A 26788-nucleotide genomic window follows, 5' to 3' on the forward strand; every position below is an offset into this window, starting at 1 on the left:
TACTCTATGCTACTTTCTCCCCACCTCCACCCTCCTCTAGCTTATCTCTCCACGCTTCAGGTTCTCTGCCTTTATTCCTGATGAAGGGCTTTTGCCCGAAACGTCGATTTTACTGCTCCTCGGATGCTGCCTGAACTGCTGTGCTCTTCCAGCACCACTAATCCAGAATCTGGTTTCCAGCATCTGCACTCATTGTTTTTATCTAGTTGATTTTATACACTAGCAATAGACAGGGAGGGTTTCTGCAGGTAACAGATTAATCTAGCATGTTTGAAGGTGCTTCTTTGCATCAATTACTGTGTGGTTAAGGAGCTGTGTATGTATATAATCTATAAGTGATCAAAATGGTGTAAAGCCCATTTTAGGCTGAAATGTCAGTTTTATACCTGAAGTTTTAAGAAGGTTTGTTGACGTCAAAAAAGAAATCTACAGCATATTAAATAACTTACCTAGTCAGCTTTTGATAGGTTATTGAAATGTCTTTCTGCACTGTTCACAGGTATTGGGAGTTAGAGATAACAGTCAGTGCCACTGTTACCTCCTTCCAGATTCTATGACTGACAACTTAATCCCACTGACTTTCCTGGTCACGAAGTTGTGCAAGACTCAAGGTAAAAATGTACATGCAAATCCTTATAACCAATCGAGATTTCCCCTAGTACTCTCCTTGGTGGATAACACGTTGAAAAATGGAAATTTTCTTTTAACACACTAATTACATAATTTAAAGAATGAGATAATTAGTCTAACACATCAAAGATCCAGGTCTCATTTTGAAGAATGGTATATGATCCACACTTTTTAAAGAGTGTGCTGTCAGAGTTTCCTTGGTGCTGCTACTGACTTTATATTTCAGAATAAGCAAGTTATCCTCATGAGAAATGTGGGTGCCAAGTCCCAAATGGTAAGCTTAGCATAGAAAGCAGTGCAAATTCAGCAGATGTGGGATTGAGAAATTTCAGGCTAATGGCTTTTAATGAATTGCTGATAATGAGGCACTCAAACGTATCTCAGTATGTTGACGGTGGTCATCCAATGCTTTTGCTGAAATTTATCACTAACACTTCATCCTTACAACCTAAAGCCTGACTGAGAAATTCAAATTGGCATTGGTCTTCATGACTTTATCTAACTGGACTCAGCATTTTTGGTAATATTGCATTTAAATCCAAGATTTTCTTCATTAATTATCTTGCCATTCAGTGTTTACTCACACTTATCCTCCAAAAAAGTATATTATCTCAGACAAATCCTTAATTAAATATTAAACTGAAGCTGTAATATGCTAACCCAATAGTCTCTTTAGTCTGTTAAGGTTTCTCACATTCCACATCTTTATCTCCACTGTATCAGTCTAAAAAGCAGTATCCTCCGTATTGCACTAGTAACCACAAAAAAAAATGCTTATCACTTACTTTTCTTTTGCCTGCTGCATACATCTTTCACTGCAAAATTTACTCTTGTGACCAAATTCCTCAGTTGTCCCATAATGACCACAATTTTCACAGCAAAGGATTCCATCCATACTGGGTGGCTCCTCTGGGTATGTTGGGATGGGATTTCTAGATAGAGCTAAACAGCAAATATACATAGTTTATTAATTTCAGAGACACACCATATTGTTACAATAGTATACTTAAACATTATAAACTAACATATGCAATATTTAATTACAGGCATTATTTACATTTAAAAGTTGACTTTGGTTTATAAAACTAATCAATGTATCTAGATTTTACACCATGAAATATGGGTAAGTGCATGCTTATATCTTTCTAACCATGGCAAGTGTCAGATTCAATTCCAGAAAAGGGCAGTTCAATTAAATGTAATTGATTGGATGTTGTCCATCGATGAAGTGTTGTACATTCATTGTACATTCCTACATGTTTTCAAGATTGTGATGGTAAGTTGTCTTTATAAGTGACCTCCTTAGTCATTTCATGGAATGTTAAAATTATTGCTTGTTTGGATATTCATGTAAAACAGATTGATAACATTAATCCCAACTGCTCTTTTATATATGTTAATCTGTATTTTTTTAGTTAAATATGCCCTCCTTCCCTGGAGGCTTCCATCTAGCAAGGAGGCAAGAACGGAATCAAGCATGGCAAATCTTATAATCTTTGCAGTGATTTCAAATTTAGAACATAAGAACTAGGAGCAGGAGTAGGCCGTCCAGCCCTTTGAGCCTGCTCCACCAATCAATAAGATCATGGCTGATCTTTTCGTGGACTCAGATCCACTTAGTGCGCTTTCACTATTTCCCTTAATTCCTTTATTGTCAAAAATATATCTGCGTTATCTTTAAAAATGTTTACTCAAGTAGTATTAACTACTCCACTGGGCAAGGAATTCTATAGATTGACAACCTTCTGGCTGAAGAATTTCCTTCTCAATTCAGTCCTAAATCTGCTCCCTTATGTTTTTGAGGCTATGTTCTCTTGTCCTAGTATCACCTGCAGTGGAAACATCCTCTCTACATCTATCTTACCTATTCCCTTCATAATTTTGTATGTTTCTATAAGATCCCCCTCATTCTTCTGAATTCCAATGAATGTAGCCCTAGTCTACTCAATCTCTCCTCATCAGACCACCCCTCAACTCTGGAATAAACCTAGTGAACCTCCTCTGCACCCCCTCCAGTGCCAGTACCTCCTTTCTCAATTAAGGAGACCAAAACTGCACACACTACTCCAGGTGTGGCCTCACCAGCACCCTGTACAGCTGCATCATAACCTCCCTGTGTTTAAACTCAATCCCTTTAGCAATGAAGGACAAAATTCCATTTGCCTTCTGAATTACATGTTGTACTTGCAGACCAACCTTCTGTGGTTCATGCAAAAGGACACCCAGGTGCCTCTGTATAGCAGCATGCTGCAACTTTTACCATTAAAGTAATAATCCTTTTTACTGTTAGTCCTACCGAAATGGATGACTTCATATTTATTAACATTGTATTCCATCTGCCCGGCCTTTGCCCAAGCACCCAATGTATCTATGTTATCTGCAAAGTTTCACAGTTGTCTGCACACTTTGCTCTACCACTCATCTTAGTGTTATCTGCAAACTTTGACACTCTACACATGGTCCCCAACCCCAAACCATCTATAGACATTGTAAATAATTGCAGTCCCAAGACCAATCCCTGAGGTACACCACTAGTCACTGACTGTCAGCCAGAATAGAACTCATTTATCCCCATTCATTGCTTCCTGTTAGTCAACCAATCCTCTATCCATGCTAATACTTTACCTGTAATGCCATGCATCCCTATCTTATGCAGCAGTCTCGAGTGCAGCACCTCAAACACCTTCCCTGCTACAGAGGTTAACCTAACCAGTCTATAATTCTCCTTCTTTTGTATATCTTGCAGTGCCTTTGCCACCCTCATTAAGCATGCTACCTTTTTGTAAGTTGGGAAGGCACTGGATCACAACTTCACATACTCCTCTTCCAAAGTTGAGGTCATCATTGACAGCCCAAAAGTAAATTTGAATTTACTCTCTCACTATTTTTGTATATTGTGTAGCTTCTGAAAGCCCTTAGAAAACCTACTCATTGGAAAGTTAATGACCATTGGGGAAATCCTCTAAGGACGCAAGAACATTGAGAGACAAGTTGTTATAAGTTTTGGTAACTTCAAGTGTCAGTATAAGATGCTTTATTGCAACTCAGATGTTTTAACTGAAGTGATTCATCATAGCCTCTGTCCTGAAAAGCTAATGTGACCATTACACTGACCCTCATTGTTTAAAACATTGCGATATATCATCACGCTATTGGATAAGTGCTCTTGTACATTCAAAACTAAAGAAAACGTTGCTTTGGATTGATAGTATAATGATCTGAAGTGATGCTCAGAGCCCTTTTATATTGAAGAAAAAGAATATTCAACTATTTCCATTGGAGAGACAAATCTGCAACCTGCTCTTAGACAGCTTTGATTTAATCGGACATTTGGTATAGTTTAGGGGAAAAAAAGAGCGTTGTAATTCCGATAGACTCCATTATTTACATTTTAAAAGGTTCCTTATAACAACTAAGCCTATTGTGGAAACTTCACTGGAATTTCAAGAGCTTCAGAACCGCTTACTTCTTTGATGCAGTAAATCAAGTGGTTGTCTTTAAAAGATTTTGACGAGTTGGGGTGGGAAGGAATCTTTAACTTTTTGATGGAAATATTGTACAGATTACCCTTGTATAGGCATAATTTTACATATTTAGTATTAGAGATGAACATTTATTCAACAAAAACAGGAAACAGATTTAACTTCAGAAAGAGTTTAGATGGCTGAATCAATATATTACTAAACAGCAACGAGGCACAATACAGGCAGTCCTCCAGTTGCAAATGGGAGTCCATTCAAATGTCAATTTGTACGTAAGTCAGAACACAGTGCTGGATAATATACAGCAGCCTCTTCGCAAGTCCAGGAAATGTTCATCTGTCAGATATTGAAAATTAACCCCATGTGGGATCACACTCATAAGTACGCGTTTTCATAAGTTGGACGTTTCTAAGTTGGAGACTCACTCCCTGATATTATTATTAGCTTTGTTTTTCAAACGTATTTCCAAATGTGATCCATGCACACCAAACAAAATAACTATAGGGCATCGCATAATTCTACTGACCTTCTTGTGCTGTGGGCACACTCCATGTTGTTGTTGCAGTCGCCTTCTTTATCTTTTCTACTTCAGTTTCATCTGTGATGATCTCTAAAGCATCAAACTCATTTACCCTGAACTGAAGGCAAAAAAACCTTAAGAATGAGATTATTCTGTACCGTTAATGCCACTAACAAGATGTTATTTTGAATTCAGAAAAAAAATGTGTCATGCTTCACAAAATTAAGGCACTTGTGACAACTAACGATAGCTCACATCAGCATAGATATAATGAAATTTTTAAAACTGCAACCACTCAGAAGCTTGGATAATCTTTCTACAAAAGTTATATCCTGTTAGAGAACATAACTATACATTTAATAGGAAAAACATATTAAATTTACTTCTAAAAAAAATTATTTCCTCTCTCAAATGTAGTAATCAACTTAAACTAAAATTAGATGTGAATTGTTCAAACATTACCTTTAAATTGCTCCCTGGAAGAGTTGCTATTCCATCCTTCCAGTCCATTGCACTGAAAACATCAAAGTCCTGGTTATCAGTAGCAGAGCCACAGTCACTCACAATGCCTTTTTCCATTGCTGAACTTATTATTGTGAATGGAGCAAGGAATCTATGGAAGGGAAAGGGCAGCTTTGGATGAAATCCAATTATAATCAACAACAGAAATTCTATACCCAGATAAAACATTTTAACAAAATTGTATTTACTGATTCTGATTATTTATTATGTCCATCAGCCTCAAATCCAGCTACTTGTTAGGAATTAGTGCAGCCGCAAACTGTTGTAGACACTGGACCATCCACATGTTCCCAGGGTGAAGCCACAGAGATTTAAATCCCTTGGCCATGTCTGGACACAACTAGTCAGTCAATCCTCTGACTAACGTTGATGAACTGTACACACTGAAAGGGTGAATTTTAGGTGGGAGAAGGGTACTATCAGAAATTCAAAGCTCCTGGAATTAATACAAGTGGTTGGGAAGACAAGTCTAACGGCTTCTTCTGATCTTGGCTTTTATCACAGCAAGTTGGCCTGGCAATAAAACCATAAAGGGTAACTCAATGCTTTCACTTCAGCAGTTTCATACGAAAGAGGGAAGAAGCAAGAAGTAGGTTTGAAGGGAAATTCTTGAGGCTAAATCATATTATTTTAGAAATCTTAGGAGTGTTTATGATCATGATGGCACAATATGTATGTTCTCAGAATGGAAGAGTGCCCATGCGTGTGTGCATGGTCACAACTCCTTCATGTTCAGCCAAATCACGTGATCCATAAAGACATAGTAATATGGGTACAATCCACTGGCCTGGAATTCCATTTCTGATTCCCTGAATGAGAGAGAATTCTACATCATGACTAATCTACAGTAGTTTTTACATTTCTTTATGATGAATCAGCCAAGGTGATTGACTCCAGGAGAGAACAGTGATATGTTAACCCTCTACATACACACACAACAGGGAGTGCAGAAATGTAGATATGAGCAATTGTTTCTATGAACATTTGAAAGATTTGCAAAATGTAAAAATAATGACAGTGATTTGAATGGACCTGTATGGAACAACAGGACTGTGTCGCAGTCTCTATAACCAAAATCACTGCTTTCAGACATACTGAGATACCAGCATTTCACTTAATAGATGCAGCTTTGAACATAATTGGATGTGTGGTACGACATTTTCTGCTGGTAACTCTTCTTGTCCAAATTTTCCTCCATGAAATGCAAGTATAGCGGCATTGTTACGCAAAACCCCTAATACACGATAATAATTATAAACTAAATAATAACTTCTGACAATCTTGCCTGGAGGTAAACAAATGAGGAAGACCTTTTCCAAAGTATCTTCTAGCATTAGGTTCTCTTGTTCTATACCACAATCGATCAGAGCAATTAGGCTGCAGACTTTTTTATCTGTTAAATAATGTTGCCCCCATTTTCAAACAAACATGTAATGCAAAACCCAGAAGTGCGCACAGATCCCTTGGCAGTTCCTCATTATATTTGCATCTTGATTTGGCAAGAAAGATCAAGTACTAACTCTGCAGCAAACTACTTTCCAGTCATCTCAGCTATAAGGCCCTACTTAAATTATAATAAAAAATGGAAAATGCAAGAAAGCTCAACAAGACAGTTAGAATCTGTGGGAAGCTCAAAGAGAGTCAGAGAGACATGCAGCACAGAAAAAGACCTTTCGGTCCAACCAGTCCATGCTCAATATAATCCCAAACTAAACTAGTCCCACCTTCCATATCCCTCAAAATAATTCCTATTCATGGAGTTATCCAAATATCTTTTAAACATTGTAATTGAACGCATATCTACCACTTCCTCAGGAAGTTCAATCCACACACAAAACACCCTCTAAAAAAAAATTGCCGCTCTGTCTTTTTTTTAAATCTTTTTCCTCTCACCTTAAAAATGTGCCTTCTAGCCTTGAAATCCCTCATCCTAGATAAAAGACAACTACCATATCTATACCCCTCAGTATTTCATAAACTTCTATAAGGTTGCCTCTCAACGTCCTCTCAACTCCAGTGGTAGAAGTCCTAGCCTATCCAGCCTTGTAACTCAAATCTTCCATACCTGATAGCATCCTGCTAAATCTCTTCTGCACCCCTTCCAGTTTGATTATATCCTTCCTATAACTGGGCGAACAGAACTGGACACAGAATTCCAGATGAGGCCTTGCCAATGTCCTGTACAACCTCAACATGACTTCCCAATTTCTATACTCAAAGGATTGAGCAATGAAGGCAAGCATGCCGAACACCTTTTTAACCACCCTATCTATATGTGATCATAAACTTAAAAGAATTATATACTTGAACCCCTAGGTGCCTATGCTCTATAACATACCCATGCCTTACTATTAATTGTAAAAGCCCTACACTTTTTTGTTGTACCAAAATGCATTAACTCACATTAATCAGATATGACCCTTTGCCTTAATGATTTAAGGAAAGGTTTCAAGTGATTGAAAGTTTAACTTGTAATTAAGATAAATATTTAAAAAGGTAAATTCTTACAGAAACTGGATTAAGTGAGGGACCACATCTGAGCCCAATTCTGTACCCAAAGCATCAGTGCAGTCGGTGTCGAAAGTTACCAAGATTGTGAGTCTTTAGCCAAACTTTTTCTTTTATAATCTATTGATGCTGAAGTCAATTGCTCTTATTATTATAGCTAAAAAGAGCCAACACACCTCAGGCAAAGGATGAAATTTTAAATGCTGTTGACTTGTATGTCAAAGCTACTGACTTCCGTAGCTAGCAAAGACAACAAGATGACAATTAACTACTCATGAATTTGTATGTACTAAATTTACCAATACCAATTTTATTTGATAGATTAGAACCAAGTCATTGCCAGGTTCATTTTTAAGCAGCCTTAATTCTCTTAAACGAAGCATGCTTTTAGATACTGCCTGCCCCCAACTCACAAGCCAGAGACTCAGACTAATGTTTCGAAGTTTGGGTTAAAAACCTGGAACTCCCTTCCTAACAGTACCATGGGTGTGTACATCCCTCATAAGAGCAACAGTTCAAGACGACAGCTCACCACCTTCTCAAAAGACAATAAAGGGTTGGGCAATAAATGCTGTTCTTTCCAGCATCGCCACAAACTGTGAAAGAATGTAAAAGGAATGTTTCAAATCCCACAACAGCAGTGAGTGGAATTTATCTTTAATAAACTCAATTAATTAGAAATCTATTAATTAGAAAGCTAGTTTAGGGTGTAGGTTTGCTCACTGAGCTGTAGGTTTGATATCCAGACGTTTCATTACCTGGCTAGGTAACATCATCAATGGCGATCTCCAAGTGAAGCGAAGCTGTTGTCTCCTGCTTTCTATTTATATCTTTCTCCTGGATGGGGTTCCTGGGGTTTGTGGTGATGGTATTTCCTGTTCGTTTTCTGAGGGGTTGATAGATGGCATCTAGATCTATGCGTTTGTTTATGGCATTGTGGTTGGAGTGCCAGGCCTCTAGGAATTCTCTGGCATGTCTTTGTTTAGCCTGTCCCAGGATAAATGTGTTGTCCCAGTCGAAATGGTGTTTTTTTTTCATTTTTTATACACGGATGAAAAAAACCACCATCGAAGTAAAGTCATAGAGATGTACAGCATGGAAACAGACCCTTCAGTCCAACCCGTCCATGCGGACCAGATATCCCAACCCAATCTAGTCCCACCTGCCAGCACCCAACCCATATCCCTCCAAACCCTTCCTATTCATATACCCATCCAAATGTCTTTTAAATGTTGCAATTGTACCAGCCTCCACCACTTCCTCTGGCAGTTCATTCCATACACGTACCACCCTCTGTGTGGAAAAAGTTGCCCCTCCAGTTCTGGACGCCCTCTAGTTCTGGACTCCCCAACCCCAGGGAAAAGACTTTTCCTATTTATCCTATCCGTGTCCCTCATAATTTTGTAAACCTCTATAAGGTCACCCCTCAGCCTCCAACACTCCAGGGAAAACAGCCCCAGCCTGTTCAGCCTCTCCCTATAGCTCAAATCCTCCAACCCTGGCAACATCCTTGTAAATTTTTTCTCAACCCTTTCAAGTTTCACAACATCCTTCCTAAAGGAGGGAGACTAGAATTGCACACAATATTCCAAATGTGGCCTAACCAATGTCTTGTACAGCCGCAACATGACCTCCCAACTCCTGTACTCAATACTCTGACCAATAAAGGAAAGCATACCAAACGCTTTCTTCACTATCCTATCTACCTGCGCCTCCACTTTCAAGGAGCTATGAACCTGCACTCCAAGGTCCCTTTGTTCAGCAACACTTCCTAGGACCTTACCATTAAGCATACAAGTCCTGCTAAGATTTTCTTTCCCAAAATGCAGCACCTCGCATTTATCTGAATTAACCTCCATCTGCTTCTTCTCAGCCCATTGGCCCATCTGGTCAAGATCCTGTTATAATCTGAGGTAACCCTCTTCACTGTCTACTATATCTCCAATTTTGGTGTTATCTGCAAACTTACTAACTGTACCTCTTATGCTCGCATCCAAATCATCATCCTACCACAAGAGAAGGGAAAATGGGGAAAACAGCATGTGGATAGTCAAATCTTCTGCAGGTGCTAAAGGTATGGATTACCTTTGATACCTGCTTGTTAAATCATGAAATGTGCAAAAGGTAAGTATTTTTGATACCATTGCTTGAAAGAGAGGAGGCCTGGATCCCTCAAGGAAATCTTTTGCCATAACAAAGGGTGATTTGTATGTGAAATGAACTACCAGAGGAGGTGATAGATGCAAGTACAGTTACAACATTTAAAAGACATTTAGAAAGGTACATGAATAGGAAAGGTTTAGAAGGATTTGGGCCAAATACAGGCAAGTGGGACTAGTTTAGTTTGGGAAACTTAGTCAGCATGGGTAAATTGGACAGAAGGGTCTGTTTCCGTGCTGTCTGACTCTACAACTATGAACCTATTTGACTAATATTTTGTGTGAAAAAACTGATGGAATTGTAATGCAAGACAAAATTATTAAATATTTAAAAATGGATATATTATTCAACAAAATGGCCATGGTGGAGTTGCACAATGGTAGCACTCCTGCCTCACAGCACAGGCACCCGGGTTCAATTCCAGTCTTGGAGAACTGCCTGCATGGAGTTTGCACATTCTCCCAGTGTCTGCATGGGTTTCTTCCAGGGCTCCCGTTTCCTCCCACAGGCCAACCATGTGCAGGTTACATGGATTAGCCATCGGAAATGTAGGGTTAGAGGGATAGGAAAGGTTTAGGGATGGTCTGGGTAGGATACTCTTCAGAGGGTTGGTGTGAACTCAATAGGGCAAATGACCTGCTTCCACACTATAGGGATTCTATGATTCTATGAAAATCCAATCAAATTCTGTTATACATTTTAGAGGAGCATTTTGACATTCACATAAAGCAAGCAAAAACACCTTCCTGATAGAAGTGAGAAATGAAAATTGACATTAACTGAGCTTACATCCCATGGCTAGCTACCGTAAGACAAGCTGATTTTCTTCTTTATGAAGCTATTGAAGCACTTACTGCAAGGGTAACTGCATGACACTGTTAGGTGTGGATCTAGGATGTGTGCAGTATTGATAAAGTATTGAGAAGCTATGTCCAGATTCAGACAGCGTTCAAGTGACCATAACACTCCTACTGCATTGCTTCTCTTGTTCTTGGACATGGAGCCTATTTTGCAGGAAAGAGGTCATGAAGTAAGCTCAACGCATTGCATCAGTACATCTTAAGACTGCACATACTACAAAGTGTGCCAGTGAAGGAGGGAACGAATATCCAGCCAGGTGTCCTAAATAGGCATGTATTGATCAGTACTATATCTGCTGGTGGAATTTACATATCATAATGGAGATGTAGTATTGCAATTACGAGCTCCAATTTATTCATTTTTCATTCAAAACTCAAATGTATGTGGAAGTACTTTACACTGCAACAGATAAAGCAGTGTGTACCACTGGATGTGTTATCCTGGACACCGAATAGTAGATTTTTTCTTGCGATTGAACATGTCGTGAGCTTGACCAAATTGCATGCTTGGAGTCACTTATTTAATTAAGACTAGCTCCTTGGCCTCCATCAAAGAGTGGATTTCAACATATTATAGTGCAGATTGTCAGTGCCAAAGAACTGAGGAGTGGGGTCAAACTATCTCTATACTTGCACTTATAAAGTTGGGTGTTGAATCAATTCAATGCATTAACTCAACTTGACGGAGTTTACAATCAACACTCTTTCAGCCCCAAAGCAAGACCAGATAACATACTGGCAGTGCATTACTAGCACCAGGTTAGTGACTCAACACTTAGGTTATGTCATCCATGAAAAGTTCAAAACACAAGCTTCTTAATCTAAAGAGAGTGATGGCTTCTCCAGATGCACCAAAGCAATGGCCAACCCAGGAGAAAGATGGTAATAATGACAAAGAATAGGATGATGGGCATAAAACTTATTCTTCTTAATGGATTATGATACAGACAAAAATGAGGACAGGCCATCCAGGAGTTGCTGTAACATAGTCAGGGCCCATTTTCCTCTGCCCAAATCTCACCACTCAGTACTTCCTTCTTCTCACCTGCTCAGATATTTTCACCTAGAGGACTCTGTAAAACACCAGTGAGGATTTATTAAAAATGATTGAAAAAGCACAAGTAAATCTGATGAATGTGGAGTGAATGAGAAAAATGCAGCCTCGTTTTTATCCTCCACAGATGATGATCTTTGGCACTATAATAGGCCCAGACCCATATAATCATCAGAGAAAAATATTCAAAGAACATTATGGCCATGTGCAGGCTCTGCAGTAAATGTGGTAAGATGTAGCAATTGACAGGTTTGCATTAAGATGTCCAGGAATAACAGACAAGGTTAACCGGAGTCTCATAATCCATTCAGATGAATGGCCAACCATTTTAGCTTGTCCCTATGACAATGGTGGAATTGGTTGAAAGAAAGACGCATGTAGATAAGCACCAAGAATGTGGTATTATATTGCTTTACTGGTGTTTACTTAAAATTTCATTCATGCATGTTGTTCTTTGATATTTATGGAGTTTATAGTCATACAAAAAGAAATGGTGCACTTATTCGCTGTTGAGTTATATGTTCAGCTTCCTATCGGAAAGATATTCTGAAACTTGAAAGGGTTCAGAACAGATTTACAAGGATGTTGCCAGGGTTGGAGGATTTGAGCTATAGGGAGAGGCTGAACAGGCTGGAGCTGTTTTCCCTGGAGCGTCGGAGGCTGAGGGGTGACCTATTAGAGGTTTACAAAATCATGAGGGGCATGGATAGGATAAATAGACAAAGTCTTTTCCCTGGAGTGAGGAGAGTCCAGAACCAGAGCACATATGTTTAGGGTGAATGGGGAAACATAAAAGAGACCTAAGGGGCAACTTTTCCACGCAGAGGGTGGGACGTGTATGGAATGAGCTGCCAAGGTAAGTGTTGGAGGCTGGTACAATTGCAACATTTAAAAGGCATTTGGATGGGTATATGAATAGGAAGGGTTTGGAGGGATATGGGCAGTGTGCTGGCAGATGGGACTAGATTGGGTTGGGATAATTGGTCGGCATGGACGAGTTGGACCAAAGGGTCTGTTTCCATGTTGTGCATCTCTATGACTCTATTGGGATGCTACTGTATTAACTAAGTGTTCTGTTGTATGATCAGGTTCTAGTTCAGGTAACAAATTAAAGAAATGTTTACCTGTAAAATCGCACTGAGGAGTTGTGGGGGAGAAATAACAGGTCTAATGTAAAGTGGATTTCAGGTGTGAAATACAGTCAAGTCCTCAGAACGTCCAAGTACAAGATATCAATATTCTCTCCTCTGCATATTACTATCTAAAGTAGCCCTTTAAAAGATGAAAACTGCATTTCTAAAAACAAATCTTAGATGTGTCAGTCTTGTGCACTTCTCTGGTGATATTGTACTGTCCACTCATAAAAGGATAACATTCCTTGGAAAACAAAAGGTGGGCTCTCTTCCAGAAACCCTCCATCTAAAAACTATCACTCACACCTAAAATGGGATAGAGCACCAAACCTCAAGTGATAAGGATTTCTGACAACTTCCAGTATGTAGAATTTTTTTTAAAATGTTACCACTTTAAGAATGTGGAGGATGCAAAACCCCAACACAGAGGGTTCTCTCAGTAGAGCCTTTAAATCAAAATCAAAACACCCTGCACCTTTGGAAAGTTGGATGTTACGAGAGCCAATGACATAGGAGGAGAAATGAGGTAATTCAGTCCATCCAGTCTGCTCTGCCGTTCAGCATTCAGTCATGGCTGATAGGTTTTTCAATCCCATTTTCTCGCTTTCTCCCTATGACCTTTGATCCCCTTGGCCATCAAGAACTTATCTATCTCTCTTTTAAATCTACTCAATGACCTGGCCTCCAAGCCTTCTGTGGCAACGAATTTCACAAATTCACCACTCTCTGGCTAAAGAAGTTTCTCTTTATCTCCGTTCTAAAGGGTCTTCCCTTTACTCTAAGGCTGTGCCCTCGGGTCCTCATCTCTCCACCAATGGAAACATCTTCCTAACGTCCGCTCCAACCAGGCCGTTCAGTATTCTCTAAGTTTCAATCAGATCCCCCATCATCCTTCTAAACTACATCAAGTAAAGTCCCAGAGTCCTCAAGCATTCCTCACATGTTAAGCTTTTCATTCACAGGATCATTCTAGTGAACATTCTCTGGACCTGCTTCAGGGCTAGTACATCCATCCTGAGGTTTGGGGCCCAAAGTTGCTGACAATACTCTAAATATAGTCTGACCAGAGCCTTATAACACCTCAGAAGTCCATCCCTTCCTTTATATTCTAGTCCTCTTGAGATAAACAAGAAGATTGTCTTGCCTTCTTAACTACTGACTCAACCTGCAAGTTTACCTTAAGGGAAACCTGGACTTGGACTCCCAAGTCCTTTTGCCCTTCACATTTCTGAATTTTCTTCCCATTTTGAAAATAGTCCATGTCTCTACTCTTCCTACCAAAGTGCATGACCTCACACTTTCCCACATTGTATTTCACCTGCCACTTCTTTGTCCAGTCACCTAACCTGGCAAAATCTTTCTGCAGCCTCATCCACCTCCTCAATGCTACTTGCCCCTCTACCTATCCTTGTATCATCTCCAAACTTAGCCAGAATGCCCTCAGTACCTTCATCCAGATCATTACTGTCTCAAGTGAAAAGTGTGGTCCCAACACGGACCCTTGTGGAATACCACTAGTCACCAGTTACCATCGTGAGAAAGACCCTTTTATCCCCACACTGCTTTATGCCAGACGGCCAATCTTGTATCCATGCTAGTACCTGGCCTCTAACACCACAAGCCCTTATCTTACTCAATAGCCTCCTGTGCAGCACTTATCAAAGATCTTCTGGAACTCCAGATAGATAACATCCATTGGCTTTCCATGGCCATCTGTAACTTTCTCAAGTTCCCTTGCATACCCATAAGAAACGCCAGGCCTCCTCCTCAAGAGATCCTCACTGTCAGAAGTTATCAGTAGGATTGAGAAGTCTCTTCAAGATCTCAGATGGTTAGAAACAATAAAAGCAAGTCCAGATTGTGTTGGCAAACTAGAAATCAATACTGAAATGCTTCACATTCTTCATGCCCAGAAACATATTGTACTTGGACGTTCTGAGGACTTGACCGTATTTCACACCTGAAATCCACTTTACATTCGACCTGTTATTCCTCCCACCACATCTCCTCACCTCAATTTACAGGTAAACATTTCTTTAATTTGATATCTGAACTAGAACTTGATCATTCATCAGGAAGGGCTTTAGCCCGAAACATTGATTTTCCTGCTCCTCGGATGCTGTGCTTTTCCAGCACCTGCTGTGCTTTTCCAGCACCACTCTAATCTTGACTCTAATCTCCAGCATCTGCAGTACCCACCTCCGCCTCCAGTGAAATTAGGGTGAGTGAATGATAGACAAGACAAACAAAATCAGGTTGTACTCTTCAATTTTCCTTTTGCTCAAGGAGAGACAGGCTGCAACTTCCATTTAGCAACAAGAAACTGAATTGCTGCTACAGAAATTATTGGAAGAGTATTGACCAGTTTGAAGTACTCATCATTTTTCTGGCATTTAAAACAAACCAGCACTTTTTTTTGTGAGAATAAAATGTGTAAGAACTTGCAAATTGCTATATATCACTGGAAGACTTGTGTCACTCCATTGTGTGGGATACAAAAATGAGGTTTCATCCATCCACCTCCCTTTGTGTCAAGGAATTGCTGAATTTGCAATGGAAATAGCCATAGATATTCTAAGTTTGTACCTCCATTTTAGAAGGACCTACTAATGACATGATGTATGGTACCGACATGAAACTCAGTCTTGGAGGCCCAAACATTTGTAACTGTGGAAGCTCATTACTATACATAGTTGATCCAAGAGGTTAGTTTTTTTTTCTCTTGTTTTTCTCCCCCTTAATTCCTTTTCTCTAACCTAATCTTTCTTCTCCTCCATTTATTTATAGAGTCATGTAGCATAGAAACCGACCCTTGCAGTCCAACTTGTCCACACTGACCAGATATCCTAAACTGATCTAGTTCCTTTTATCAGTATTTAGCCCATATCCCTCTCATCCCCTTCTATTCATAAACCCATCCAGATGCCTTCTAAATATTGTAATTGCACCTGCTCCACCACTTCTTCCGATAGCTCGTTCCATGTACACACCACCTTCTGTGTGAAAAAATTGTCCCTCAGGTCCTTTTTAAAATCTTGCCCCTTCACCTTAAATCTATGTCCTCTAGTTGTGGATTCCCTTACCCGGGGAAACAATCCTTGGATATTCACTCTATCCATGCCCCTCTTGATTTTGTAAACCACTATAAAGGTTACCCCTCAGTCTCCAATGCTCCAGGGAGAAAAGCCCCAGCTTATTCAGCTTCTTCCTATAGCTCAAACCCTCCGATCCTGCAATATTCTTGTAAATCTTTTCTGAACCCTTTCAAGATTCACAACATCTTTCCTATAGTAGGGAGACTAGAATTGAACGCAGTATTCTAGAAGTGGCCTACCAATGTCCTGTAAAAGCACAATATGACATCCCAACTCCTCAATGCACTGACCAATGAAGCCAAGCATGCCAAACACCTTCAATGCCCGGTCTACCTGCAACTCCACTTTCAAGGAATTATGCAACTGCACCCCTCGGTCTTTTTGTTTGGTAACACTTCCCAGAGCCCTACCATTAAGTGTACAAGTCCTGCTCTACTTTGCCTTATGAAAATGCAACACCTCACATTTATCTAAACTCCATCGGCCACTTCTTAGCTCCTCTCTCCTTTTGTATCTGATTTGACTCAGAATCATCCCACTTAATTCTACATCATTAGCTGTGATTACTTTCTTCAAGCTTAACTTGGTTGATAAAACAGTTGACCAGATGTTCAAAAGATCTCTACTGCCTGTCGACATTACTAGGCCATGACCAATTCACATTTCCAGAAATTGCAGTACATAAACACTATGATTTAAAGAATTACAAAGTCCAATTCACAGCACTCACAACAAGATGCCCAGTTCCAATAAATGCTAGGTCTCTATTGAAGTATCCCAGAAAGCCATCAGAAATCAATCATTGAAAAGGATGAGAAGTTACCATTTTATGTTATTAGATTTGCTCTAAATGTTAAGATACATCTTGTTGAATGATGGGAAACTGGATTTTTCAATGGCATACTAATTAATAATTAGTGCTGAAATACCTTTCTAGTCCTCAAAATCTAAAATCATGTTTGTGGAATGTTATATTTTTCCAGGTGATAAAAATTCAAGTTAATTTAAGAAAGTAATATTTCAGCTTCTACCTGAACCTCATGTGCACACCCTAACCATATATTTCTCTGAATTAAATGTGAACAGTAATCTTACAATTAGTAGGTTTGCTTAATTTGCTGAGAATATTTCAAAACAATTAACAGTTTACCCCATTTGCTGACATAACTGCAGGACGCCTGTGGATCCCTTTAACTTGGAGCCAGATTGAATCAAACATCAGAAAACAGTGAAATCCACACAACAAAGATCATTAAAACAACATGCACAGCCTTCTTTGAGGTCACAAGCAAACACTTATTTCACAAGTTACCAAGAAATCCTGGCCAGCGTAATCAAAGAATAATTATATTTAATATCTTAAAAAGTAACAAATACAAAATAATTTTCAAGTTAGAACAAGGAGAAAAACACACATTCTGGCTATTGTTTTATTTTTAAACTGAAAGGAATAAATCCCAAATACACCATCACCTCATTCATCCTTACTGAAAGGATTTTAATGCTATGTGCTCTGGAGGTGTGTTACAACATCTCTGAGCAGATGGATTAGAAAATATTTATCACTGACCAAATCGTGGAGTCTGGTTTACACATGAATTTGTATGTTGTGGTATTCTCATGCTGTCCTGTCCTTTTAGATGTTTGTGGACATCGATTTGTTAGGTGATGTTAAAGAAATCTCAGTGAATTCCCACACTGAATCTTGTACTATATATAGTGCCAATCTAGCAGGCTTTGTCTTGCATGTGTCAAGCCTCTTGGGGTGCTGGTACAACTGCACCCAATTTGGTAAGTGGGGAGCATTCCAGCACTCCAGCCTTAGGGCTTATTGTCAATCGACAGGCTTTCGGGAGTCAGGAGATGAGTTACTTGCTGCACAATGTTTAACTGCTGCTCTACTCTTGTAGCCAGAGTATTTACATGGCTAGTCTAGTTTCTGCTCAATAGTAAACATCTCTCCTCTACCCCTCCACATCCCAAACGTATGTTGGTAGAGAGGAATTCAGTAATCATATTGCCTTTGAATTTTAACGGGTGATGGTTAGGTTCACTTTCATTGGAGATGGTTAGTGGCTGGGACTTAAATGGCAAGTAACATTCGTGCCACATAACATCCAAAGCCTAGATATTTTCCAGATCTTGCTGCATTTGGACATGAATGTAATGCTTCATTATGGACCAGTTAGATGAAGTATTGAGATTCAACAAGACAATGCTGGTATCAAATCAGCATTACATCATCATTTGTCCTCTCATCACTTTTCCAGCAGATACTCCCTTTAGACATGTTAACAGCCTCACTAAAACATCATTCACCACATACACTTGTGTGCTGCCATTTGAAGCAAAACCCCCAGTGCACCTGAACTTTGCAGCAACTTCTTCCAAAAACACAATTTTTAAAAGCCATTTAACACTTTAAAAAGACAAAATTTAGATTAGATTAGATTCCCTAAAGTGTGGAAACAGGCCCTTCGGCTCAACAAGTCCACACCGATCCTCCGAACAGCAACCCACCCTGACGAATGCACCTAACACTACGGCAAGTTAGCATGGCCAATTCACCTAACCTGCACATCTTTGGACTGTGGGAGGAAACCGGAGCACCCGGAGGAAACCCACGCAGATACGGGGAGAATGTGCAAACTCCACACAGGCAGTTGCCCAAGGCGAGAATTGAACCAGGGTCCCTGGCACTGTGAGGCAGCAGTGCTAACCACTGAGCCACCGTGCTGCCCTGATGTTTCAAAAGAAATGGCTAGTGAAGATTCTTTCACAGGCTCACAATTTGGCGAAAATAAAATTTAATACAGTGGAACAGAGAACTGCCTCAACAATCTTTCAAAAGGCTTGCTTATAAAGCCATCAAGGAAACACTGAACACCTACTTCCTAAAGTTGCAGAGGAAAGGCTGCAAGACCTGGTGTGGTGCCTGGCGGTTGGGAAAAGGACATGTTCACACCACTCATTTTCCACGTGGGAACCCTACAACCTTCTGGACTCAATAAGGAGTTCAATAATTTTAGGGCTTGAGCACTTTCTCCCACATCTTAGAATCATAGTCGCTACAGTGTGGAAACAGGCTAGTGGGCCCAACAAATCCACACCGAGCCTCTAAAGAGTAACCCACCCCAGACCATTTCCCCTAACCTATTGCTATACATTTACTCCTGACTAATGCATCTAACCTATACACCCCTGAAAACTATGGGCAATTTAGCATGGCCAATTCACCTGACCTGCACATCTTTGGATTATGGGAGAAAACCCAAACAAACACGGGGAGAAGGTGCAAACTCCATGCAGGCAGTCACCCAAGGCTGGAATCGACCCAAGTCTCTGGTGCTGTGAGGCAGCAGTGCTAACCACTGAGCCAATGTGCCACCCTTACCCCTCAACCTCCACAGACCAGATATTACACGGACCACAAACAACTCATTATCAACCACTAACAGTCCACATTAGCAGCTTTTCATTCTCCTAGGCTGACTTTTACCCATTTTTTTAACTACCCATATCTGCTGAGTTTTCCCAGCAAATTCTGTTTTCATTTCTAATTTCCAGCATCCACAGTTCTTTCAGTTTTTTTTTGTTTAGAAGTTATTAACAAAACTCTATTAATTCTGGAATCTCACGTATGCATTTCATTCATTATCTTTAAAGTGTTTTGGTCGTTTGATGACACGCATGAGTTGGTTGTGGTTTTTTGTCTGGTATCTGCTCGTTATTGGGGTGATGTTCCTTCCCTGGGGAATGCCGTGTCTGATTAAAGAAAGACTCAGATTAACTGTCACCGCGGTGTTAATGATTTCCATAGCATATTGATCTGTTGTTGCAGATTTTTTTATTTGAATAAAAGCTGCTACTTATTCTGTGCCCCAAGTACTACTGCATATCCTTGTCAACATTTATGCAAGACCACTGCCAATCTGATGACAAATTAAGCAAGAATTTTGCTCAGTAGTTCACGAATCCAAACGGTTGTACAGCTATCACATCCTTTGATTGCTGCCTGTCTGCTACAATTCTCAACTTTTCAGGATCCAAGTTAAATTCTTTTGTTGACAACACATGACCTACAAACTTGGCTGGGAATCTTCAATTTCATATTTTGCTCCTTCTTACTTTTTCTCTCATGTTTTTCCTTCTACAGTTCTGTTCACTGACCTCTGCTTTCATTTGTTTAACATCAGCTTCCAGCTCCTCAAATAACAATTTCTTGACCTAATTTTGCTTTCTGTGACTTTTTTTTAAAAAAAGGATCAATAAGGCCATGCGTTCTATTTTGTCTTCCAGACTGTACTTCAGGGTAAACTGGAACTCACTTTGGCTGATGCTGAATTGGCCCCTCACCATCTCATCCACTCAGACGATACTCACCAGGAAGACATTCAAGAGCTTAAAGAAGATCTTTATGATTTTGTGAGATCTGTTCTGCAGTCAATGTCTCAACGGTCTGCAAAAATGCTGCAAATCCCTCCTCACATGTGTAGACTTATTAGTTTAAGTTTTTGAGGCACATTCTTTAGCTGAGACAAGTAGATTTGGCTCAACATCTACAGCAAACACCATGTATGAGCAAATTAATCAGAAGCGGGATGAAGCCTTTCAGCCTTATACACCTGTTCCATTGAAGGTGATCTTGGCTGAAATTATTGTAACCTCAAAACCATACAACCATCTACCCCAATAACCTCTCACACCCTTGCTTAACAAGAATCTAACTACTGCTGCCTTGAAAATATTTAAGGACTGAAAGAGGTGACGGAAGCCAAGACTCAAGACCCTCTGAGGAAAGAAATTTACTTAATCTCACTTTAAAATCAGGGATTGCCTATTTAAAACAGTGACACCGAGTTCTCAATTCTCCCAACAAGGAAACACCTATTCCAAAGCTACCCTGTGTAAATCCCTCAAGATTTTATACATGTCAATCAAGTTTCCCATTACTTTTCTAATCTCCAGCAGATAAAAGCCAAGCTTGTCCCAAGTTTGCTCAAAGGACACCCCACCCATTCCAGAGTTAAAAATCACACAACACCAGGTTATAGTCCAACAGGTTTAATTGGAAGCACTAGCTTTCGGTAGGCGCTGCAAGACATGTCAGAGTGTGGACATGGATACCACCGTTACACATGGCAGGTACTCATGTGACTCAGCCAACGTTATCTATCTTATACGTTGCAGGCAAGGATGCCCGGAGGCATGGTACATTGGGGAAACCGAGCAAAGGCTACGACAACGGATGAATGGGCACCACACAATAATCAACAGACAGGAGGGTTCCCTCCCAGTTGGGGAACACTTCAGTGGTCCAGGACATTCGACCTCGGACCTTCAGGTGACCATCCTCCAAGGCAGACTTCGGGACAAGCAGCAGCGAAAGGTAGCCGAGCAGAGGCTGATAGCTAAGTTCGGTACCCATAGGGGGTGCCTCAACCGGGACCTTGGGTTCATGTCACATTACAGGTGACCACCATTGCACTATACACACACACAGACACTCCTACTCTCTCATACACGCACACAGACACACACACACACACACTCCCACACTCATACAGGCATCCTCTCAGGAGGCTTAGACCACTCTACACTCAAGCACACACATATACAATCTCTCACAGACACTCACAACCCCCTATCACAGACACAGACACACACAGACACACACACACACACAGTCCCGCATTCTCACATGCACCCCCTCACAGACTTAAGGCACTCTACACTCACTACACACACACATATACACTCTCTCTCACACTCACAATCCCCAACCCAGACAGACACGCACACAGACAGACACAAAGACCCACATGCACACATATATTTTGTGGGGTGAATTTGTACTTGCAGAGTTACATTGTACTGTGCTCAAAAACTGCACGGATTCATGTAAAACTCTGTTATCTCACTTTTTAGATTAGAATCAATCTAAACATCATGGCATAGACAGAGAACACAGGGGGCTAACACCGTCAACATATTGTCTAGCTAACATCAATTGTTACAGCTAACATTAATTGTTACAGCTAACCTGAGAATGCCACTTTTAAAAAAAGGTTTTGTGATTTACACATGAAAAAAGTGAAACTATCATGGTATTTGAACAGATGGAAGACTCAACAGACAATCAAGGTATTCTTTTCCTTTTCTTGCCTTCTTTTCTCTTGTTTGTTTTTTTTAATTTATCTTCTGGAGACAGCTCAGTCAGTGAGGCAGTGGTAGTGCCCAGAGTCTAGAGCAAGGCAGCGGCTGGGGCCGATGGGGCTTTGACAATTGGAGGAGGATTATAAGCTCGGATGGGGTCAGCGGCAAGGGACTCAGTCCAGTGCAGGGGAGAGCAAGCCCTCGAAGGGAATGCCCAGCGTCTAACAACTGCATTTTTATTTTGTACCTAGGTACCTTTGTACCTAAAATGGTTCTGAGTATGATGACTTTGTACACTTTTCACTATACTCTTGTACTTGAGTACACATGACAATAAACCTACTTCGTCATTCAATTCAGATGTAGTGCCCTGTGTAACTGAAGTATAACTTTCTTACTTTTGCACTCTGTTCCTTTCACAATAAATGATAACATTGTTATCTTTCCTAAATACCTGTAGTACCTGCATATTAATCCTTTGTAACTTGTGCTGAAAGACAACCACATCCTTCTACATCTCAGAGTTTTGCAATCTTTCACCTTTTGGTGAGTATACTTTTTAAAAAAGTTTTTCTGCAAAAATGGGTATGTTCATGTTTTCCATATCATTATATTCTATTTGCCACATCTTGCCCATTCACTTAATGAGTATTGTATCTTTTTGTACCTCTTAGTCCTCTTCAGACTTTAGGTTCCCACCTATCTTTGTGCTGTCAGCAAATATTGCAACAATATCTTCTGTCCCTTCATCTAAGTCATTTATTAAACTGTGAACAGTTGAGGTCCCAGCTCTGATCCCTGTGACACAGAACCTGTTACATCTTCCCAACCAGAAAAGACCTATTCACACAATCTTCTACATGCCAATATGCCATCTACTACACAACGTAGACAAGCAGGAGGCTGGAAGAACACAGCAAGCCAGGCAGCATCAGGAGCAGGAGAAGTCAACATTTCAGATGTAAGCCATTTTCTGGACTCAAGAAGGGTGATAAACAAAACATTGACTTCTCCACCTCCTGATGCTGCGTTCTTCCAGCCTCCTGCTTGTCTACCTTGGAATCCAGCATCTGCAGTTTTTTCGTCTCTATCCACTACACAATGAGCTTTTATTTTCCTAAATGCCCTTTAATCTGACACCTTACATCTGGAAATAGATCCATTGGTTCCCCTTTATCCACTGTACATTATCTCCTCAGAGAACTCCAAGAGATTGGTCAAAATTGATTTATTTTTCATAAAACCATATGGAGTCAGCTTGATTGCTTCGAACATATTCAAGTGCTTAACTTCACATTTTCCAAAATCAGATCTAAATTCTGAAAGTGCAATTGGAAAAATGTAACATTATTTGTCTTCTTGGGATGAGTATCATTCCAATATATAACCTAAACCTTGCTTTAAAAGTGTTCATTTTTTGATCATACTCTTGACAATTTTGTACAGGCCTGTAAAGCTTATCAATCACTGGTAACTATCTGACATTACATTTACTTGATGCTCTGTTTCTGCAGTTGTCATTTTAACAGTTACAAATGATTTATCACCTTTAGAATTGAAAACGCTAAGCTGTTGTGTAGTGTGGAATGATTCATCAAAATCTTCAGCTGACAGCTCTTCAGCAGCTATCTCTATTAACTTGTTTGCTACTTAACGCTAACCACTGGCATATGAAATGATTCAGCTTCCTGTGTTAAGCACACTTTCCCCCATGCTTAAGATTCTTCCATTTATGTGATATGCTCACCAATATTTACAGCCTACCCTCTGGCCTTGATGTTGGTCTCTGGCTCTTTTGCACGTATTACTTCCTTTTTCCAACATATTGTTCTCATTCAGCCTGGAATATCTCTCAACATAATGTAAAGCCTCATCTGTTAATGCGCTAATACGCACTGGCTGATGATTGACAACTTCAGAGCTTCTGCATACGTCAGTAGCTTTGAGAGTGGGTTTCTCTTCTCTCAGCTGACATGCTCTCAAAGCAGAATCTAAGTCAATAATCTGAGGTGTTCATATTTCAGTTTTTTTTTTAAAAACACTTACGGTTCAGCTAAATGTTTTAGTGCCATCACAAACTGGTCAATAGTCTCGCTCTCTCTCGCTCTGATATTGAACACGTACTACTATCCACAAGTAACATTAATATGGAGTTCAAATAGTCTTCAAAGCCTTCAAAATCACTGTCTTAGTTCATTACTCCTCAGAGAGATACAGATTGCACTATAACTTGAAACACACTTTCCCCAGCACTGTAAACAGAACTGAGTAATTAATAGTAATAGTCTTGTATTTAATTTTGTCACTATCTCACAGTTTTAGCACAGAGTGTGAAAAAATTCCAATTTCGACTCAAATCTGCCTTCATTTCCACAGCACCAGGGAGTGAAAAATTCAGAGCCAGCACTTCAAAAGTTACAGAGGGCAGTTTTTAATTTTCACTTGTTTTTTTTTAAAATAAAAGCAACTGCAGCTGGCCCTCTTGTAAATCTGAAAATTCACCCAATCTCAGCTTCCCAGCTCTGATATCAAGTTTCAAGTAGAGTGTTTAATAGCTGTCACTAATTAAAGAGTAAGCAGCCTACAGCAGAGGTAGAAATCATACAACAATGGCAAAAGAGCCACTGCACTGTGTACAAATGCACTTTACAAACACATGCCGAGCTCTGCAATTCTCTACCTAACCCACTCCACCCAACTCGATTGTCTCCTTTCAGGCATTCCTCCGAACCTACCTCTTTGTCAAAGCTTTGGTCACATGCCCCAATATTTCTATACAAGGCTTTGTGTCAAACTTTAAGCTGCTCCTACGAAGCCCTTTGCAAAAAAAATTATTGCATTAAAGGTTTTCCATAAATATCAGTTGTGCTTTCAATGTAATTTTTGTTTTGGTTAGACCACACTATTTTTATATTCAAAATTTGAATTTGGTTTCTCTTTCAATGTCTCACCTTTTATCAATTGGCAAGTATATATTGTTCATGCTTGCACAGGTTAAGGAATTGATTTCCATTTATTAAAGCATGGAATGAAAATAATTCTGACTGACTTGCTATTGAAAAGCTTATCGGGTCAGTAGCAAAATGGCAAACTTCATCCTTGCAGGTCTGTTAAGAGTCCATATTATTATTGGCTCGTGTTATCCCATCAAAATACTTGTCAACTAATATTTTAAATCACACATGTTATGATCCCTTATGATTATATCATATTAAAACAATGGAAGTGAGGATGGATTTAAAGGCCATATAAACGTTGGGATGTGTTGGATTGTCAAAGAGAAGTGCTAATTGTGGAAAATACCCTACTCCACTATTCTATGAAATCATTGCTGATCTGACTTACGGCATATCCCCATTATACTTTCATTGCCTTGTGAATGAAAATTCTACCTAACTCAATCATCAATATATTCAAAAACCCAGATCCTCTATAGTACAGATTGCTGTGATTATCTCTCCAGCAAGTAATATTCTTTTTATCACCCCACTCTTCCCAAATAGATAATTTCCCATTTCTCCACATTTTTCAGCATTTGCTAGTGGAGAACAATGTGTTGCTGGAAAAGCGCAGCAGGTCAGGCAGCATCCAAGGAGCAGGAGAATCGACATTTCGGGGATAAGCCCTTCTTCAGGAATGAGGAAGGTGTGCAAAGCAGGCTAAGATAAAAGGTAGGGAGGAGGGGCTTGGGGGAGGGGCGTTGGGAATGCGATAGGTGGAAGGAGGTCAATGTGAGGGTGATAGGCCGGAGAGGGGGTGGGGGAGGAGAGGTTGGGAAGATGATTGCAGGTCAAGACCATTTAGCACACCTTCCTCATTCCTGAAGAAGGGCTTATGCCCGAAACGTCGATTCTCCTGCTCCTTAGATGCTGCCTGACCTGCTGCGCTTTTCCAGCAACACATTTTTCAGCTCTGATCTCCAGCATCTGCAGTCCTCACTTTCTCCACTAGCAAATGTTTAGCTCATTTAACTTACATTAATTCATTTAACACTTTTCTTTTCCTCACAACTTGCTTTTCTAATTGTTTCTGCCTTGTCAGCAATTTCATTAGAATGTACTTATCTCATCCAAATTATGACTATAGATTGTAAACAATGGAGGGTCCAGTATTGATCCCCGTGGCACCCAACTAGTTAAAGTTTACCAAACTAAAAATGACCAATTTAACATCTGTTTCTTGTTCATTATCCAATCTTCTATCCATGCTAATATATAATCCTCACTACAATGAGCTCTTATAGAACATAGAACATAGAAGAATACAGCGGATTACAGGCCCTTTGGCCCTCGATGTTGCGCCGATCCAAGCCCACCTAACCTACACTAGCCCACTATCCTCCATATGCCTATCCAATGCCCGCTTAAATGCCCATAAAGAGGGAGAGTCCACCACTGCTACTGGCAGGGCATTCCATGAACTCACGACTCGCCGAGTAAAGAACCTACCCCTAACATCTTTCCTATACCTACCCCCCCTTAATTTAAAGCTATGCCCCCTCATAATAGCTGACTCCATACGTGGAAAAAGGTTCTCACGGTCAACCCTATCTAAACCCCTAATCATCTTGTACACCTCTACCAAGTCACCCCTAAACCTTCTTTTCTACAATGAAAACAACCCCAAGTGCCTCAGCCTTTCCTCATACAATCTTCCTACCATACCAGG

At 40.0% G+C, this 26788-nt stretch overlaps 1 protein-coding gene across 3 annotated transcripts in view; it reads right to left on the reverse strand.

Annotated features, from left to right (window-relative positions):
• l3mbtl3 (L3MBTL histone methyl-lysine binding protein 3) overlaps window positions 1-26788 on the reverse strand; it is a 164697-nt gene that overhangs the window by 127869 nt on the left and 10040 nt on the right. For all 3 annotated transcript variants that reach the window (XM_043683602.1, XM_043683595.1, XM_043683587.1), the window contains exons 2-4: window positions 5095-5245; window positions 4639-4750; window positions 1416-1572 (exon numbers count right to left, since the gene is read on the reverse strand). In XM_043683602.1, coding sequence (XP_043539537.1) covers window positions 1416-1572; window positions 4639-4750; window positions 5095-5211 — 386 coding nt within the window. In that variant the 5' untranslated portion in view covers window positions 5212-5245. The remainder of the gene's footprint in view (window positions 1-1415; window positions 1573-4638; window positions 4751-5094; window positions 5246-26788) is intronic.

This window comes from Chiloscyllium plagiosum, chromosome 3, assembly GCF_004010195.1.
Source record: "Chiloscyllium plagiosum isolate BGI_BamShark_2017 chromosome 3, ASM401019v2, whole genome shotgun sequence".
Taxonomy (NCBI): Eukaryota; Metazoa; Chordata; class Chondrichthyes; order Orectolobiformes; family Hemiscylliidae; genus Chiloscyllium; species Chiloscyllium plagiosum.